This window comes from Cyanistes caeruleus, chromosome 6 (genome assembly GCF_971803275.1).
Source record: "Cyanistes caeruleus chromosome 6, bCyaCae1.hap1.1, whole genome shotgun sequence".
Classification (NCBI taxonomy): domain Eukaryota; kingdom Metazoa; phylum Chordata; class Aves; order Passeriformes; family Paridae; genus Cyanistes; species Cyanistes caeruleus.
In genome coordinates this window covers 33979963-33997018 of record NC_141706.1, presented here as the reverse complement: position 1 = coordinate 33997018, position 17056 = coordinate 33979963, and the positions used below count along the sequence as shown (strand labels likewise).

The window sequence follows — 17056 nt, the reverse complement described above, 5'->3', positions numbered from 1 at the left end:
TGGCCACATTGGAGTGTTCCAGCAAGCACAAAGTAAGAATTCAGTTTGCCAAGTCAGCACTGACTGTAAGGCCATTTTTCCTCTTTTGCCAACCTGAGCCTCCTTTGCTTCTGAGCTCTGCAGCTCTTGCAGGAGAAGCTGTAGCTCAGTATAAGACCTGTGCCTGTAGAGTTTTACAGGAAAAGGCACCTGTGTATGATCTTGTAATTAGAGTGCCTTAGGCCATAGGCACAAAGTGACCTAGACTGACATTTTTGTTATGATGTGTGTACTACATACCTATGCATGCTGAATATGTGGGGAAAATTAAAGCTAATGACATGGAAATTAATTTATTAAGAGCAAGGCAGGTGCTTTCAATGTCTGTGTTGTCATATTAGACAAAATAAATGTATGCCCATTCCACTCACTGCCTTCACAAAAGGTGGTGTTCTTCCCATACTTGGCAAGACTCAACCAGTTCTTTCAGGATGAACTAGATCTGTTAGAACTAAATCATGCATGGGATAATCCCAGTTCAATTGACTGCAATGTAATTGTGTCTGTTTAATGTAATGGACGCTTGGCCTAATTTTAAATTTAATTGTGGGACTCATGCACTTAACCATTTTGGCATTTCTTCTTAAAACTCTCTTTTGAAATAGATAAGAGCTTTAGTATGGCCTTTAATTATAAATAAAGGACAGGATCAGATTATCTTAGCTATAGGGGAATACTGCTAACACAACACAATACACCTTTTGTCTTGGGAAGTACCTTTCAAATCAGAAGATTTCAAAGCAGCTCAAAAAGTCAGTTTGGACTAATTTGCTCTCAAGTTCTTTTCTATGTTTCACACAAATTGAAATGTCTTATAGAATTAGTGTGTTTTAGTGCAGTTGTGAACAGTGCTAACAAAAATATGCTTCTGCTTTAAATAAAAGAATTTTATTTATTAAGAATCTACCTGGCTGATTGTTCATCTCTGTTGCTCAGACCACGATTTATAATACAATTTTGTTTGCCCTCAAGGTCTTTCATCTTTGTAAATAAGTTAGAACTCTGTGACATAGCTCTGAAATCTTGATGTTCCTTCTGAAAAGTGCTGTCACTTTTTGGTAAGGCATAGGAAATAAAGAAAAGGCATAGCTGAATCTGAAATGAAAGTGTAAGCATTTTTCAACAGGAAATCATTTTACAGAAATTATTCTAGAAGTAATTGGTTTCCTTGACATCAATTCTAATTTAATATTGGGAAAAAAGGTCGTACTTTTAAACTGTGTATTGCACTGCAAGCATAACTGATTTTAAATGTGTGTGCCTTTGTAGGGGAAAAAATGCTAATGAAAGTGCATTTTTGTGTGGCCAAACTATGTTTTTTTTCTTTTTATAGGAGTGATTCTGGGAAAATAAACTTATTGGCTTATGGGTCCCCAAGTTTTCAAGTCTTGAACCATGCTCTTTGCAATGAAATATTTCAGAATCATTTCTTGATAAATGTGGAATAAGTTAAAGTATGTTTGGTGGACTAGAAGGGCGTTACCTGATTTGGTATAGTACTTACCATGGTCAGACCTTAGATAATTCCTGTTTTGTTTCAGAAAAAAAGTTACCATATGCACTTCATGAAATTCCAGGTGATCAAGATCTTTGATCCAGTCCCACTGCTCTTTCCAGTTTAAGATTTTGTTAGTTTACTGCTCTTTTGTAAAGTACTTAGGAGGACAATGGCTCTTTGATATAAATGTATGTATATATAATGTATACATGTAAATATGTATGCACACACTGTTTTATATATATATTATCATATATTATATACACATACATAAGGAACATTAATCAGTTCAATGGTGTTTTTTAATTTTCAAAAGTTTTTTTTTAACTTTTCAAGTTTTACAGTATTCTGGTGAGGGCTGATTTAAAATCTGCCACTCCTTGAGAGATACAGATTAAATGGCTAGGCTAAGATCTTCTGAAACCTCAGACCTGAGTTGGGTGCTGCAGTACTTTATATGTTTCACTGAAATTATGATCTATTTTTCAAATATTCAATTATTTAGCTTGTGGAAATTACAGTGTTTTTCCTAGATAAAATTAAAAAAGGCTTTTGTTCACAGTAGAAGTTTGATGTTTGTGAATGGCATAACTCAAACATCACTTAAATCACTGCAAAAGTTTTGAATAGCTTCAGTCACGACCGAGTAGAACAAAGAACCAGCTAGCAGCAATGAATTCTGCTGGGGTTTGGGAAACAAAATGCACAAAGCTAGCAGTTATCTAAAAAAGCCTTTGACTACAAAACAGGATACGAGTTGGGCAGTGTAAGCCTGCTGCTTCCAGCCATTCTGCCCAGCTGCATGTGTTGCAGTTCTAGACTATTTGCTGTATGGTTACTCTGACAGATAAAGGCTGCCTGTGACTTGAATCTGTGTTTTTTAAAGAGTTCTTGGTCTGTTGAGATAGTTTTATATTAGAATGTTAAGTTTTTAGGGAGAATTTTAAAGTTATACGTATAGATTGCATTGCAATTTTTTAGTGCTTGTGTTTTACTGTGGACAAGTTTGGTGACAGAGGTAAGCTTGATACTCTTGGAAGAGTTTGCATAGGCATCTCACAACAGCTAGTTTAAATTCCAGGCAAGAGATTTCTTAGAATTAGAAATATTTTCTTCTGTTTGGTATTTTGATGAGGAATGTCATATTTCCTTATTCTTTATAATCAATCTGTGACAACAGACTTTAGAAACCAGAATGTTTCCCTAGCACGTGCCAGTATTTCTTTCCCACATTGGCCTTTCTGTATTTCTTCCCATGCATCTAGGTTTTTACAGTTGATTTTGCATGGTTTCCAGTAGATTAATAAGGGGGAAATGTCTGATCCCTCAACTGATAGGATTTCTGCCATCTCCATGATGCCACTGCTTGCAGCTTAGGCAGTTTGCAGGGTGTTGTTGAGCGTGCCTTGCATTGTGATCTTGCTGATGTGAGGCTTCCCTTGCTCTGCACAGGCTGTCCCCTGGCTCCGATGTCTACGTCACCGTTTCCTCCATCGCCTTAGCAAGATCGCAGCAGTGCCGTAACTCTCCAAGCAACTTATCCTCCTCCAGTGACACTGGCTCTACTGGAGGCACGTACAGACAAAAATCTATGCCAGAAGGGTAGGCACCAGACTTTTTACATATTCTGTTTTGGCAGATTTTTTGTTCTCTGTTCCATTTGTTGTAATGTGTACTCAAGGAGTGCTTACACAGGCTCCTGTCAGCTGTTGTTTACATGCATTAAACCATGGCTGTTTTCAAATATCACTGTCATGCTTCTTGAAAAAGCCAGTTTTAAAAAATCCCTTGCTTCCACTTTTACCTTTCAGCTTAACCACTCTCTCTGATCCTAGTCTACAGCTGCTCAGGTTACTACACAGAGGAACTTATATTTATTTCAATACCTTCATTAAAGGTGCTGGTTTCATGTGGCAAATTGCTTCCTTTCACAGGTTAAGATCCTAAAATAAAGCAAAGTAGTATTGAGTGCACCTAAGACTTAGATGTGGAGGCACAAAAGTGCTAATTAATCCACAGCTAGCTTTTTTCACATATTCACAGTCATTCTGTCTTAAGGCTTCCAACTTACCAGAAATCTTCGAACTCTCTAATGCAACTTGCAGAAGAAGAAATTAAATCTGTATCATTTTCGGAGAGCACTGAAAGGAGCAATAAATCAAAGATCTCCAAGTAGAGAAAAAAATAATTGGCAGCAGAAGAGCTGTCTACTACATTTCAAATTACTTCCTATAGAAAAGGTTAAGGGGCAAAACTGCTGATAGTTCGCACTGCGAAGCTTCCCTCTGAAGTATTCTTGAGTACTTTGCAGGTCATTGTGTGTAATTCATTTTGGTTTGGGTCTTTTATAAAGTAGAAATACCTTTCTGTTTTACAAAATATTATTATTAGGAGGATTAAATGCCATTGTCAGGAACTGCTTAGTACAAGGCACTGTCTTTTGCCTCTGGGTGCTCTGTGTCAGTCCAGAGAACACTGTTTTGAGCATGTGTTTGAAAAATTACACCTTGCTCCACAGCACTGAAGATTTGTCCTCCTTGTCCTTCCTGCAGCTCAGTTTGAGGTTTTATGAAGAGTCAATCTCTTCTCTGCTGCTCACCTTCATGAAGGCTTTGATTCATGATGCTATCAGGCCTGTTCGGGGTCATTATTTAAGTTTGTACTAAGTCCTGACATTAGGAGATTTGCTCTTAAATCTGTTAAACTTTGCTCTAAGGAAACACTAGATATAGGTGTATGCAGGGCTCTGCAGCTGGAAAAAGGCACTTAACCTCTTTATCCTCTGTAGACTTGCTGGCTCATTCACATGACGCCAGCAGCATTTGTGTTACCTTGAGTTGTGATGAGCAGCTTGTGCTCCCAATATCGTTCGCTCTTTTCCAACTACGTCATTTGCACTACAAAATAACTCTTGCTGCCATATGTCCTTTGACCATCACAACCATAGCTGCTTGAGTAAGAAAGGATTTTCAGACACGCTTGAAGGATTGTTTTGAATTGTCCTCAGAGCACACCAGCACCCATCCCAACCCTTTTCAATCTTTTAAGTTAATTATACACATATGTTCACTACAGCATTCTTCAAGCATTTGCAATTTCAGCAGAGATGTGTCCTAGAAACCTTGACTGTACTGTCATTTTGGGGTTGAAGTTTTAATTCACTGCAAGGTAACACAGTTTAAATGGAATAATGAAAGAAACAAGACATGAAGTTTACATGTTCTTTATTGGGTGCTCCAAAATTTTTTTGGCAAAAAAGCCCCAATTGCTTAACTCCAGTTATTTTGCTTTTCTGTTCTATTTCTATGAGAAAAGCATTTTGCCTCTCATACTTGTCCTTGTACACATGAATCATACTCAACTCAGGAGTTCCCAAACATCTACGAGGCTAAACGGAAAGCATGAAAAATGTGATTATGAAGGAATTTTTTACTTGCCTCAAGAAGCAATTTAATATCTGTCCCTTTACTAAAAACCACTGCAGTTCCATGTGCATCTTCTGTTGAGATTGGTCTGAAAGAGCAGGTTCAGGGCAGCTCTCCAATGATGTCTGGTGTCCCAGAATGCTGGTCAGCATTACCCTGGATGTGTTGTTACAATAGGGGAGAGAGACTGTAATATTCAGTTGCTATGATGTGAGAGGGAATGATGAATGTTAGAGGGAATGATGGGCTGGAGTAAGGGCCAAGGAGGAGCCATGTCCTGAAGGTAATCTTCCAGAAGTGAAGTTCCAGTGTGCTCTAGGTATGCCATTCTCTGAGACTTCCCAGTGCAGGAAATCTCGACCTCACCATTTGTGTATACATTTATTTATTGTTACACAGAGAGACAGAATTGCAAGGTTTGTGAAATTTAACTGGCCAGGAGAATGGGTGAGTCCAGCCTCTGTCAGACATTGGTACGAGCAGTAATTCCTGCCTCCAGATTATTGATCCATATCCTAAACTGGGTTTAGGCAGAAACTTCAGTGCCTTCAAGAACATCCAGATTGATCTTGATGTGTATATGTGTGTTCTGTATACTCATGCTGTGTTCGTGTGCTCGCTATCGTGTCTACAATAAATGATTGTGAAATGTAAAATTTAATCATGCATAGATTTACAGATTATATACGTATGAACATTATGGAGGTTAGGTAAGAGGACATCACAAGAGAAAGCAAAATATTGATGCAGTGCAACTTAATTACACCAAGATTTGTTTGGAGCTTGGCTTTTTCTTTTAGATGCCAGCTTCTAGTTCTTTTGTCATGAAATTATATTCTTCCCATGAGAGTTTGTTTACAAATCTTAAAAGTTAGACCACAGATCAGTGTTTAAGGAATCAATCACCTTTGAAATGCTGTGTTTAGACTTTTTATAGATATCTCAAATTAGTGTTGAATTAATCATGTTTAATTTAGATATTTGATAAGTGAAATCCTGCTTAGTCTGTGTGACTAGAAAAGGAAAAATGTTACTTTTTGCCTAATTTCAGTGTAAATTGTTTATATTCAGAAAGCAGATATATACAGGTTTTCCTCACTTTTTTATTTCATCAAAATGTATGTTGGCTGTATTAGGGAGCAGTGAACAGAAGGGAAATATGATCATGTTTGGGTGAATTTTTAGAAGGGTGAAATTTCAATAGGTGCTGCACATTGCAGGCATGTTTCAGTTGCTTGTCTTTGAGGATGGGAGTGGGATTTTATTGTTCTGACTTGTATAATGTTGCTGTGGTGGGTTTGTTTGAGTTAAGTGTGGGACCTTCAGGTGGGATAACCACATTGAGCTTGTTCTGACAGCTGGGAAGGTGTCTGATACTGGAGATAGCGTGGGGCAGTCTGTAGCTGACAGAGTGAGTAGACAGCACTGTTTTGAGGTGTTTTGTTTTCTCTCATTTTATTAGACATTACAGCTAGAGAAACTCATTGATATAGAGATGATATATCAGCTTGTAATTATTTTGTGTATTATTCTGTGCATGAAGAGTTGGAGGATTTTCTTTTCTCTTCAGGGCATGTCTGATTAAAAAAAAAATATCAGAAATGCATTATTCTTGATGAATTCTTAATGATTGATCTGCTATTTCTGAACCCAACTATAATTCTTAGAGACTTATAAGTGATTTATATGTGGTACAGAACTTTAGATTTTAAGTCTTACAGGCTTTTAGACATATGAGGCATGTAGGCTTCAGTGTGGCACAGGGGCACGGTGTTTTTCTTTTGTCATTAGCTTGTTCTGCTTGAGTTTACTCTGTCTTTATTGATCTTTCTGAAATCCATCTGCCTAATCTGGCAGGATTTGCAAAGTCCATTGAACAGAGTTTTCATTTTGCTCTGTATGCTTTCTTTTACAGCAATAGGTGTATGTCTCACTACTTTTTTGCAGCTATATTTAGTTTGCACTAATCCACTCAGATTATTTTATGATCAAATAATTTAAGAATTTACAACATTTATAATCCCCGAGATCTGGGAATCCATAGTCAACAGTCAGCTTTATAGAGGCTTATTTAAAATACTTGGCAGTGTTAATATTGTCCCAGACAAATCCATGTTGTTGGCATATATGTCTGCATGACCCAGAGGTACGACTTTACTACTCTCTTGGTTGGAACCCAGGGAAGTGGCTGAGATCCATGGGATTGTCCCAACAAAGTTTCTGATGCTTTCTTTGACTAGTTTGAGGTAGTTGAAAGGATCCAATCTTTCCTGATAAACACACCTCATTTCCCTATGTGGTTTTTATTCAAACCTTTGCATTTTTCTCACTGTGGTGAGTTTTCTACAACCATGTAACAGTCTGGTTACCTTTCCATGTAAACATCTGTGTAAATAAAACCTCATAATTTTCTTTCTTGATGTTTTGATCTGTTGTTTTTTTTTTTAGATGTAGCATTGTAACCAGTTGTTCTTGACCAAGGATGCTCAATAAATTAATGTATATTGTAATCTTATGCATTACAGCTGATAAATGGGTCTGGAGAGCTACCACAAAAATGAAATGGTAAAGCATCATAAATCCCTCAAGCATTTGTGCTATGTGTTGGTTTGCCCTGTTGTTTGACACTGGCTTCTTCAAAGTGCTCTTTTTTTTTTTTCTCTCTTGTGTGAGATTCATATATATTTAAAATGACGGTGTGCTTTGTGTTTTGGGGAGAACAGGTTTGGAATTAGCCGTAGATCCCCCGCTTCCATTGACAGGCAGAACACGCAGTCAGACACGGGCGGCAGCGGCAAATCCACGCCCAGCTGGCAGAGGAGCGAGGACAGCATCGCTGACCAGATGGGTACGTACTGAGCTCTGCATGGACCACGAGGTGACTTTGGCAGTGCCTCTCCTGGCAGACACAGAACCCCCTTAAGTGCAGTGCTTTCAGCAGCTTTCAAGGTTAACCTTGTTCATCGGGATGAATAATTAGGTCTGAGGCGTGCACTGAAACTTCTGCAGTCTGCTTCCTTGAGACCTATGAGTATCACCTGAGGAGGAACTGATTTCATTTCCTTATTTGATTGTGGGATTAAATCTGCCTCAATGCTTTTACCCTGAAGCACTCCGTTCTTTTAGAAGCAGCTGGGCAGAAACACTTATTAATTTGTCTTGCTGTTGAGGACTTGTTTGACCTTACCTGTTCTGAGCAGCTTAGCTTAGTTTAATTTTTGCTTACTTTGTCTAAAGTGCTCGTGATGCTTCCTTTTCAAATGGTGCTATTTAAATGCAAATTGATTATTTGATCATTGAAGTTATAAAAATACCATGTGTAAAATGGAAAAAATACAGCTGAAGTTTAAATAGTGAAGTAAATCTATAGGTAGGTAATCACCTTCCACAAATGTATACATTTTCACTGCACATGGCAATTAAGCTGTCAGCTGAGGGATGTATTACCTACATAACATCTAGGAACTGAGAATTTGTGTTGTTAGGCCTTCCTTTGAAGTTCTTGTACATAAGCCTTCTGCTACAGCTATGGCTTGACTTGAAATGATTACCAATAAGACTAACATCAGTGAAAATCTCCTATCTACAAACAGCATTTTTCCAACATGATGACCCTGGCCAAGGTTGCTAGATTGTGTTTCTCTAACTTTTTTTACCATAGATTAAACAATTCCATACTTTTTTATTGCATCACTGTACAAATGGACTAGTGTTTAAGAGAGAATACACTTCAGCGAGATGAGGAATTGAAGGCATATGCTGCCAGCCTCTGGTTCTGAAGATGCTCTTGGTTCACACACCTTCACAACCTCAGTAAGCTGTGCCTTCTTATCAAAGCCATCTGTCAGTCCCTCCCTCACAGCCCCCATACTTCTCAATAAAAAACTGTGATTATACTGATCTGCAGTTCTCATTTTGACAGAACAATTTTAATTGCATATGTTTTGAAACCCTGTGATGGTAATGAGACATGTAAAAAGGATCTTTTGCTTAGCATTACTTTTGCAGACCAACAGTTGTGTGGTGGTGCTGGTACTGAGTGGAGCTGCCAACAAGTTCTGCTCTACAGTGTCAGGTGTAAACATATTAGCAAAATAAATAAGGCCAGAAAGAACAGGGAAAATTGCATTGTAGGAGAGATGGTGTGAGCATTTGGCAAAGGATGAGAAATACACAGTGACATAAAATCCCTTTATTTTATCTCTTGTGTATTGTCCTGCATTCACAGAGCTGGAAGCTTTATTGTCAATCTGATGAAAGTTTGATTTTATAACAAATAAGTACATTTCCACTTCGGATAATGTGTCTTGGGATAAACAAGGCTTTAGGTGTAGTGAATCCAGACCTTCCCGGCCTCTCCTTTGCTACAGATCACCTTTGTTCTGTGTTCACCAATACTACTTGCTGCCACTTGGCAGGGGAGATCAAGTTTGATGATATTACTGGTATTATCATTATTATTCTTTTAAAAATTCACAACTTTAATTTGTTTTTTAAAAAGCTCATAATGCTGCAGATCAAGATGATCAAACTGTAGCTGTGCTGGAGAAAATACTGCTATTTACAATGGATATTGTTAAGTACTTGATGTTCGTAAGCAGATATTCTACTTAAAAGGAACATTTCTAGAAGTGGACAATATATATATAGAAGTATATGCAATAATTCATAACTGAGAGAGATTCTTTTTAAAATACTGACCTCTGGAAAGGCAATTACCTACCTAACAGGCTGTATCTGAACACCCTCTAGACCTCCACAGTTATCTCCTGGGAAAATAAGTTTCATTGGCCAAGTACACTCTTCTGGGTGTTCATGTAAGATGAATGATTTGATTTCCATTCACTTTTGTTGGGTTTAGTTTAATAATTATTCCTTTTGTAAATCTGTGCGGTTTCCACATTCACAGCCGGCAATGTTTAAGATAGTATTATATCAAGAGATTTTTTTTTTTTCTTCACTATCTTCAATTAGAAAATGTTTGTTTAACTCAGCTTTGGTAAGAAATATGTGTAGTACTTCTCCTGGGGAAAATGTGTTCATTTAGATGATCACTGATTTTGCCATTGACCTGCATTGCATAGAATGCCATTTAAGGAAATGTGGGTGTTCAGTCTTTTAAATCTCTTGTCCAGAGCTCCAGTGTCAATACCCTGTGAAAGTGAATAGTCTGCTGTTTTAATGCTCTGATATAGTGCTGTTGGACAGTGGGGACATGATACTGTTCAGGTTTTTCTAACAAAAGTCAGAATGGTGGCAGCTGGTTTTTCATAGAGCCTTAATGGTTTACACCCAGCAGGAATGGGCCCCCACTTCCTCCCCTGTGTTCTGTCACAATATGTAACTGGTTTTGTCTAAGGCAGTGTTGGAAAAATTGCAGTGGAAAATGAGGTTACATGTTTTCTTAGCTTGTGGCACTGCTCTCTCAGTCCATGGTTGTGTGCTGTGTTGCAGAGCCAACGTGCCATCTCCCAGCAGTCTCAAAAGTATTGCCATCCTTCCGAGAGAGCCCCAGTGGAAGACTGATGAGACAGGATCCCGTGGTACACTTATCTCCAAATAAGCAGGGTCATGTAAGTTATCATAAAGAAGGAATTATTTAATGTTTTGCTTTTGCTCCACAAGCTCTTGATACCAAAAGGGTTGTTCAAAGTTACTTTTAGGGTGTCAGTTTAAAGAAAAAAAAAGTCTGTTCCTTACTAGAACATGGAGAATACAGTAGAGCAGGCCTGTTGGTGCCTAAATCCTACATGAGAGCATATTGAAATATTTACTAGTTAGTAAAGATTTGCTGCCAGTCGAACAGCAAAGCAACGTCTTGTCTGTTATCTTGTGTGACGTAAAGGATTTGTAGAAATTTGCAAAGCTATTCCTAGACCTCATATGTAAGACTTACAGCTTAACTAGTGTATCTTCTAATGCAGTGCCCAGAAAGCTGCTGCTTTGAGACAGAATACTGGTTTTGGTTTTTCATTTTCTCTTTTTTCACAATGTACCTTAGAAACTGTTGGAAGGCTGTCTGAAAGGACTCCTGGAATCCTGCTGAAAAAAACCAACTTATTTATTTTATTTGTTTTGAAGTTCTGAATGGTAAATTCTGTCTTTATGTCTCTGCAGAGTTAACTATTCATGCCTTTGTGGCGACTGTCACTTCCCATTTTATATACAGAGAGATAGATAAATACAGCAAAAATTCATAGATTCAAAATGTCTTGAAAATTATTGAAGTCACTATAATAAAAGAAGCACACTTTAAGCTTTAAATTACTCAATAAGCTGTATCACTCTTTTTATTTGTACAAGCTAAAATACTCTTATACAGCTCTTATAAAATAAGAGTTGTGTTGCATGATGTTACTGAAAGTATTACTTGCATCTATTTAGATGTGTGAAAGCCTTTAATTGGTTCCAAGTCTTTAATTTGCCCCTGCTTGCCAGCATTATTCTTTCAATGCAATTGGCAGTGTTGCTTCTAGATTATTTATTCATAGCAACACGTATTTATTATTTTAAAAAGAAAATACCAAAGAAATCTGTACAGTAGCGCACCTGTCTTCATATTCTTAGAAGCACAGACTAGTTTTTAAATTTAGATTGACCTGTTTTTCATGAGATGTATTTGACTGCATAGTGGTGTAATACATAACTCATTAGCTTGAGCACCAAGTGAAACACTGGAATTAATGCTTGCATTATTCCGGTTTAGTCATTGTTAAAATAAATCTTTATAATGTGGACAGATGGATATGTGAGTGATGAAGTTCTTAATGAAGAAAAGTAACTTTATTGGAGATAACTAGGAGTCCAGATCAACTTCATATTCCCCCATTTTCCTGTCAATTCTTTCTTTAGTATGTTAAAAGACATGGATACAGATGATTCCTTGTTCTCAGTATGCATCTGTTCCCTATTTCCTTCTGAAAACAGATGCTGTATCTTTTTTTTTTATATTTGTCTGGGATCTCTGTCTTAGTCTGCTCAGTAGAAGAGGGGTAGACAAATAGAAAACTTCTAAGTCTCCTTTCCATCAATTCCCTTTTTCCCAGGCAATGTGGTCATCCATCAGGTATGTTGCCTACTGCTTCAGTTCTGATTCTGTAGATGATCAGAACTTAGTTAAGTTCAGTAGAATTCAAATGGATATAAATACCCCAAAGGTAGATGAGCTGCCTAGCAGTAAGTGTATGACAAGAAATTCTTCTTGAAATGGGGTATTCCACCACTATGAAATTAAGGACATTCAGTTTCTTTGTAAGAGTGGGCTGTAACCAAGGACATACAAACCAGCCACACATTGGCATGCCCTGACAGAATAATTTAAAAGCATTACATTAAAGCTTCTTTTCATGCAGTTCTGCTTTTTGGACAACAATTTCACATTAGTTAAATGATGTTTCACTGGTCATTTGCAAAGGACACTCCTGCTGAGGAGGAAAGACACACTACTGCCAAGAGGAGGAAGAGAAGTGGCTATGGTCGTCTTTGACTTTTTGATAGGCTACTGGATTACTAAAATAGCATGCACTTTCTGTGGATTGGTTCTATTTCATGTTCTAAAACATTGTAGTCTTAAAATATTTTTAATTATTGTAGTTATAAACCAAGTCAAAGTCTACATAGCTCAGCCAGTTTCATTGCAAAGCAGAACTATGCTTGAAAGGAACTACTACAAGGTATTTTGGGACAAAATACAAACAACTCGGGCTTTTCCTGCCTTCCCAATCCATAAGAAAAGTTTGTTTATCTGCATTCAGCACAGAGGATGTGCATTGTGTTGGAATCAAATTTTTAGAGTTTGTTAGTCTCTTCAATGTATCTATCTGATTCTTCCAGGTAGGAGAGCTTCTACTGTACAGTGGTTGCTTCATTTCCCCCTTTCCATTGTCATAATTTTGTCGTTTCTTCTGTAGTCTGACAGCCACTACTCCAGCCATTCCAGCAGCAATACCCTCTCCAGCAATGCCTCCAGTGCTCACAGCGATGAGAAATGGTATGACAGTGGAGAGCGCACGGAATCGGAGCTGAACAGCTACAACTACCTTCAAGGGACATCAGCTGACAGCGGCATAGACACCACTTCCTACGGCCCCAGCCACGGCAGCACCGCCTCCCTGGGCGCCGCCACATCGCCCCGGACAGGGCTGGCCAAGGAGAAGGTGGCGCCACTGTGGCACAGCTCCAGCGAAGTGGTCTCCATTGCAGACAGGACATTAGAAAAGGACAGCCACATGGACCGGAAAGCTGAATCTTCCCTCAGCCTGGATATTCACAGCAAGAGTCAGCCAGCCTCCAACCCTCTCACAAGGGAGAACAGTGCTTACAGTTTAAGTGATGCTGTCTCACATACAAGGTAATTTTCACCTCTTGTATGATTGCCCCCCCACACTTACTTTCCCGTTCTCACTCTCTAACCTATCAAAAGTGAGAAATGGATGTTGAAGAGAGGGGGCTCTACTTAGGTTAATCAGTGTTTTGAAAGACTTCACTGTGCAGAATGCTTGAAAATTAGGACCTTTAGTCTTCGCATCTGCTACTGCTCATAGTACTAAAAGTCTTTAAGAGCATATTCTGTACTAAACTGCTGCTTCTCAACTATCCTTAAGACAGATATGTCTTATGTGTTCATGGGGAATATCTTGTAACAACTGCAGTGTTGATCATGTGTGGATCAGAAAGGAGATCAGTCCATGTTACTAATGAACAGTTTAATATTGGGTTTATTCTTAGTCTTGCAAGTACTCATTTCAGATGTTTTGCCTTTTTTCCCCAGTCTTTGTGTTTGGAAATCTGCTCGCAGTTGGTATGATCAATAATGAGAGCAAGTTGCTTGGGAGTGCTAGCATGTAGATCTTAATCTCGTTCCTACTGCAATCTTGTGGGTATGACAGGTTACAGTCACCTTCCCTCTCTCCTCAGTTTTGCCACTTGTAAAAACCAGCAATATCAAATATGTGTGTAATGTGCTTAAGCATCTCAAATAGAAGATACCTGCTTTACAAGTTAATCAGTGCTGCTAGAAGCAGAAAATATTTTAGACCATTTTCCTAACCCATTTTCCAAGAAGCATTCAGTGTGCTTTTAAAAAATATTCCTACTCTGTCATACTTGCAACAAGAAAAAAAAAGTAGGTCTTTCAGGGAGGATGTGGGATCATCATAATTTCTTGGCCTTGTGGAGCCTGACTGTTGCATTTTTGTTCTTAAGGCACCTCTGTTTTGAATGTGTCGCAAAAATACCTGCAGACTGAAAGTCCCAAGCAATTTCTGGTAATTGTCTGGAACAAAGCTGCTGTGCAAGACTAGATCTTTATGAGAAAAATTCACTAGCTCCTCATACAGTAGCTGCAAATCAGGGGCTGTCATAGAGACTGTAATGGTCTCCATGTGCTTTATCATGGTAATTCTGACTAAGTAATCCATTAATGATGGTCCCACTCTGGTTTATTGCCTCTCTTCATTGGCCATTTTTGGCACCAAAGCTCATACTCAATTGACAGAAATCCCACCCAGATGTTTGAGACTGGTGTGTTTCCAGTAGCTGTGTATGTATGGAGGACTTGAGCAAATCTGGAGAAAACACTCCAGAGAGGGACTTACTTGGATTTCTGTCATGCTAGTGCGTTCCCCCTTCTTGAAGGTAAAATGTCTATATATGACGGTTGTTTACAGTGTTACAGCTTTTATTTTAAGATAAGCATGTTTATGTGCATTTTTTAGCACTCAGCAGAATTTGCCACATGTCCTGAAGTACTTGTCTGAATGTAACTGGCAGTGACATCAAATGCTGAGGTTTTTATACAAAATGCTGATTGCAGTAAAGTTAGTAGCATTGTCGTTTGGAAGGATTTTTTCTGAACCCACTTAAGGAATCCTGGAAAATGTATGTAAGTGTTGGAAGCTTTATTGTAAAGCCTGATGGAACGGCATCTTTGTATATCTGAAGTTCTGGTTTCTTCTTCAAGCACCAAATAGGGTTAGTTCCCTAGAAAAGCTGAGAAAATTTTATAGAAAGAAACACTTTGCAGGGCAGGCACACTGTGACAGCCCTCCTCTTCCATACTTTGCAATTCAACTGCAAACTGGTGTCTAGGTTATCTCATTATTTATTATAACATTGTGTCTCCAAACACAGTGTTTTCTCTTGTTGGTGTGGATTGACATAATGTTTCTCTGATGGTATTGAAATTATTCTCTAATTTTGGGACTGTCACTGAAATTTCCATACAAAGGTTTCCTGGGCTTTATTCTGGAGAAAACAATTGATGTTTCTTTTGGCCAATTTCTTCTTTCATTTAAAACGGAGATGTTAGTAATGCAACCCTTTGCAAAAAGGAGTGGTGGCAGTTTGCAGCACACATGGGGCATGATACTTGAGAAGTGCAGCAATACTTGCACACACATCGTTTGTTGTGGCAAATTAAAAACAGACTGACTCATGTTCCTTCTTTATTATTTTTTATTTTTGAAGGCTAGAGCATGTGTTTGATGCCCACAATAAAACAAAGGCACAGTCTGGGATAAAAAGCTTTGATTTTGTTTCTTGTGCCATCCTCAGCTGGTGGTTGTACATTGAACAGCAGTGGAACCCTAGGTCATCCAGCTGTTTGCTCCCAGCTCTCTCGTGGCTTCCTCTGTGGAGGCACAACATTTTGGAGCTGGAGGCTGGTTAAAGTGGCACTTCCAAAAGACAAGCACAGATTATGGAGACTATTATGAAGATGCCTACTTCAAGGAGGTGAAGGAGGGGATAGGAAAGAAAGATTCTGAACAGGCTGCTTTTCATGAGAAATGAACAGCTTAATTGGTGTGTTTCTCTATCAGTTTCTAAATTGCTATCCTTTGTTGCTTCTCACTTTTTTATCTTCTGCCTGTGGATGCCATAATGTCTGTAATGTCTTTAAAATCAGGTTTCTGAGCAAGAAGAAAAGGAATATAGCCCTAAAAAGATCTCTGTGACAAAAGAAAAGAAAATAACTACAAATTAGAGTGTTTGTGTCTGTAGAAGACAAGAGTGATAATTACTGCTCAGATCATTTAATGGTGCATAAAAGAACTTGTACCTGAGAACTGGTGGCAAAATGTAAATTATAGTGATTAACTTTTACAGCAGAGCTTCTGGCTGGGTTTTATTTTTCTTTTCCACCCCCATTCCCAAAGTCCTTCCTGATGATTGCGCAGATTTCTCATAGCATCCCAGGAGAAGTGCATTATGTAGGCCAGTAATTATACAGAATCATTATAGCTGAATGTCATTAAATGAAGCAGTATGTGCTGATGGCATGAATTCCTTACAAAAAAAAAATTAAGTCAAACTTTCATTTTTACCTAAGCTATACAGTTTATGGTCTTCTTACCAAAATTAAAAGGATAATCTTGACTATTTGTAATCAAGTACATTTTTTATTACTTCTGATAATTTTAAGATACTTAAAATATTATTTATTGTAGAGCGCTTTTATGAATGGCTCATCTGCAGTTCTTGCAGACAGTCATGTAGTATTCGAATGTTTTCAAAATTCAATCCTTGGTGTCTCAATAATTGAGGTGTGAGATAGGGGACCAATAGTGACCATCTCTGTGTCCTGAGAAAGGGGACTGAATCTCTTCCAGATAAAACTAAGCTGGTCTAGGTATCTGTTGAAGTATGATGAATGCTTCCTGGTGTCAAGTATTCTGATAACTTCCCATCACTACCATAGTGCTCCAGCTCTCGTTTAATTTTTTAGTAGAGTTTATCCAAAGCCTTTTGCTCTTCAACTATGCTCTCAGTTAACAAGTGTGTCTCTTTGCCTGTCAGTGTCCTGTTTCCCTGCCTGTGTTCACTGGTAGGGTGAAAAGCTTCAGTCATATTCACAGTTCTGTGTGCAGTCCTGAAAAATACTGTATTGTAAAAAGCACAGGTCATAATATGCAGTGCACCTTAAAGAAAATAATATTTAAAATCGTATGCTAATTTTACTAGTGTTTACCAGGCTGCTCTTGGCATCTATTATATGATGCATATTATAATAAATATTCAAATAATAATATTTAAAATGCACAAAGTGTATTTATAGCATGTTATATAATAAATATTATACATGCATATGGATATT

General features: G+C 38.1%; 1 protein-coding gene across 2 annotated transcripts in view; it reads left to right on the top strand.

Moving 5' to 3' along the window:
* SIPA1L1 (signal induced proliferation associated 1 like 1) overlaps nucleotides 1-17056 on the top strand; it is a 118142-nt gene that overhangs the window by 85721 nt on the left and 15365 nt on the right. For both annotated transcript variants that reach the window (XM_086894078.1, XM_086894077.1), the window contains exons 11-14: nucleotides 2990-3139; nucleotides 7686-7810; nucleotides 10417-10535; nucleotides 12873-13312. In XM_086894078.1, coding sequence (XP_086750204.1) covers nucleotides 2990-3139; nucleotides 7686-7810; nucleotides 10417-10535; nucleotides 12873-13312 — 834 coding nt within the window. The remainder of the gene's footprint in view (nucleotides 1-2989; nucleotides 3140-7685; nucleotides 7811-10416; nucleotides 10536-12872; nucleotides 13313-17056) is intronic.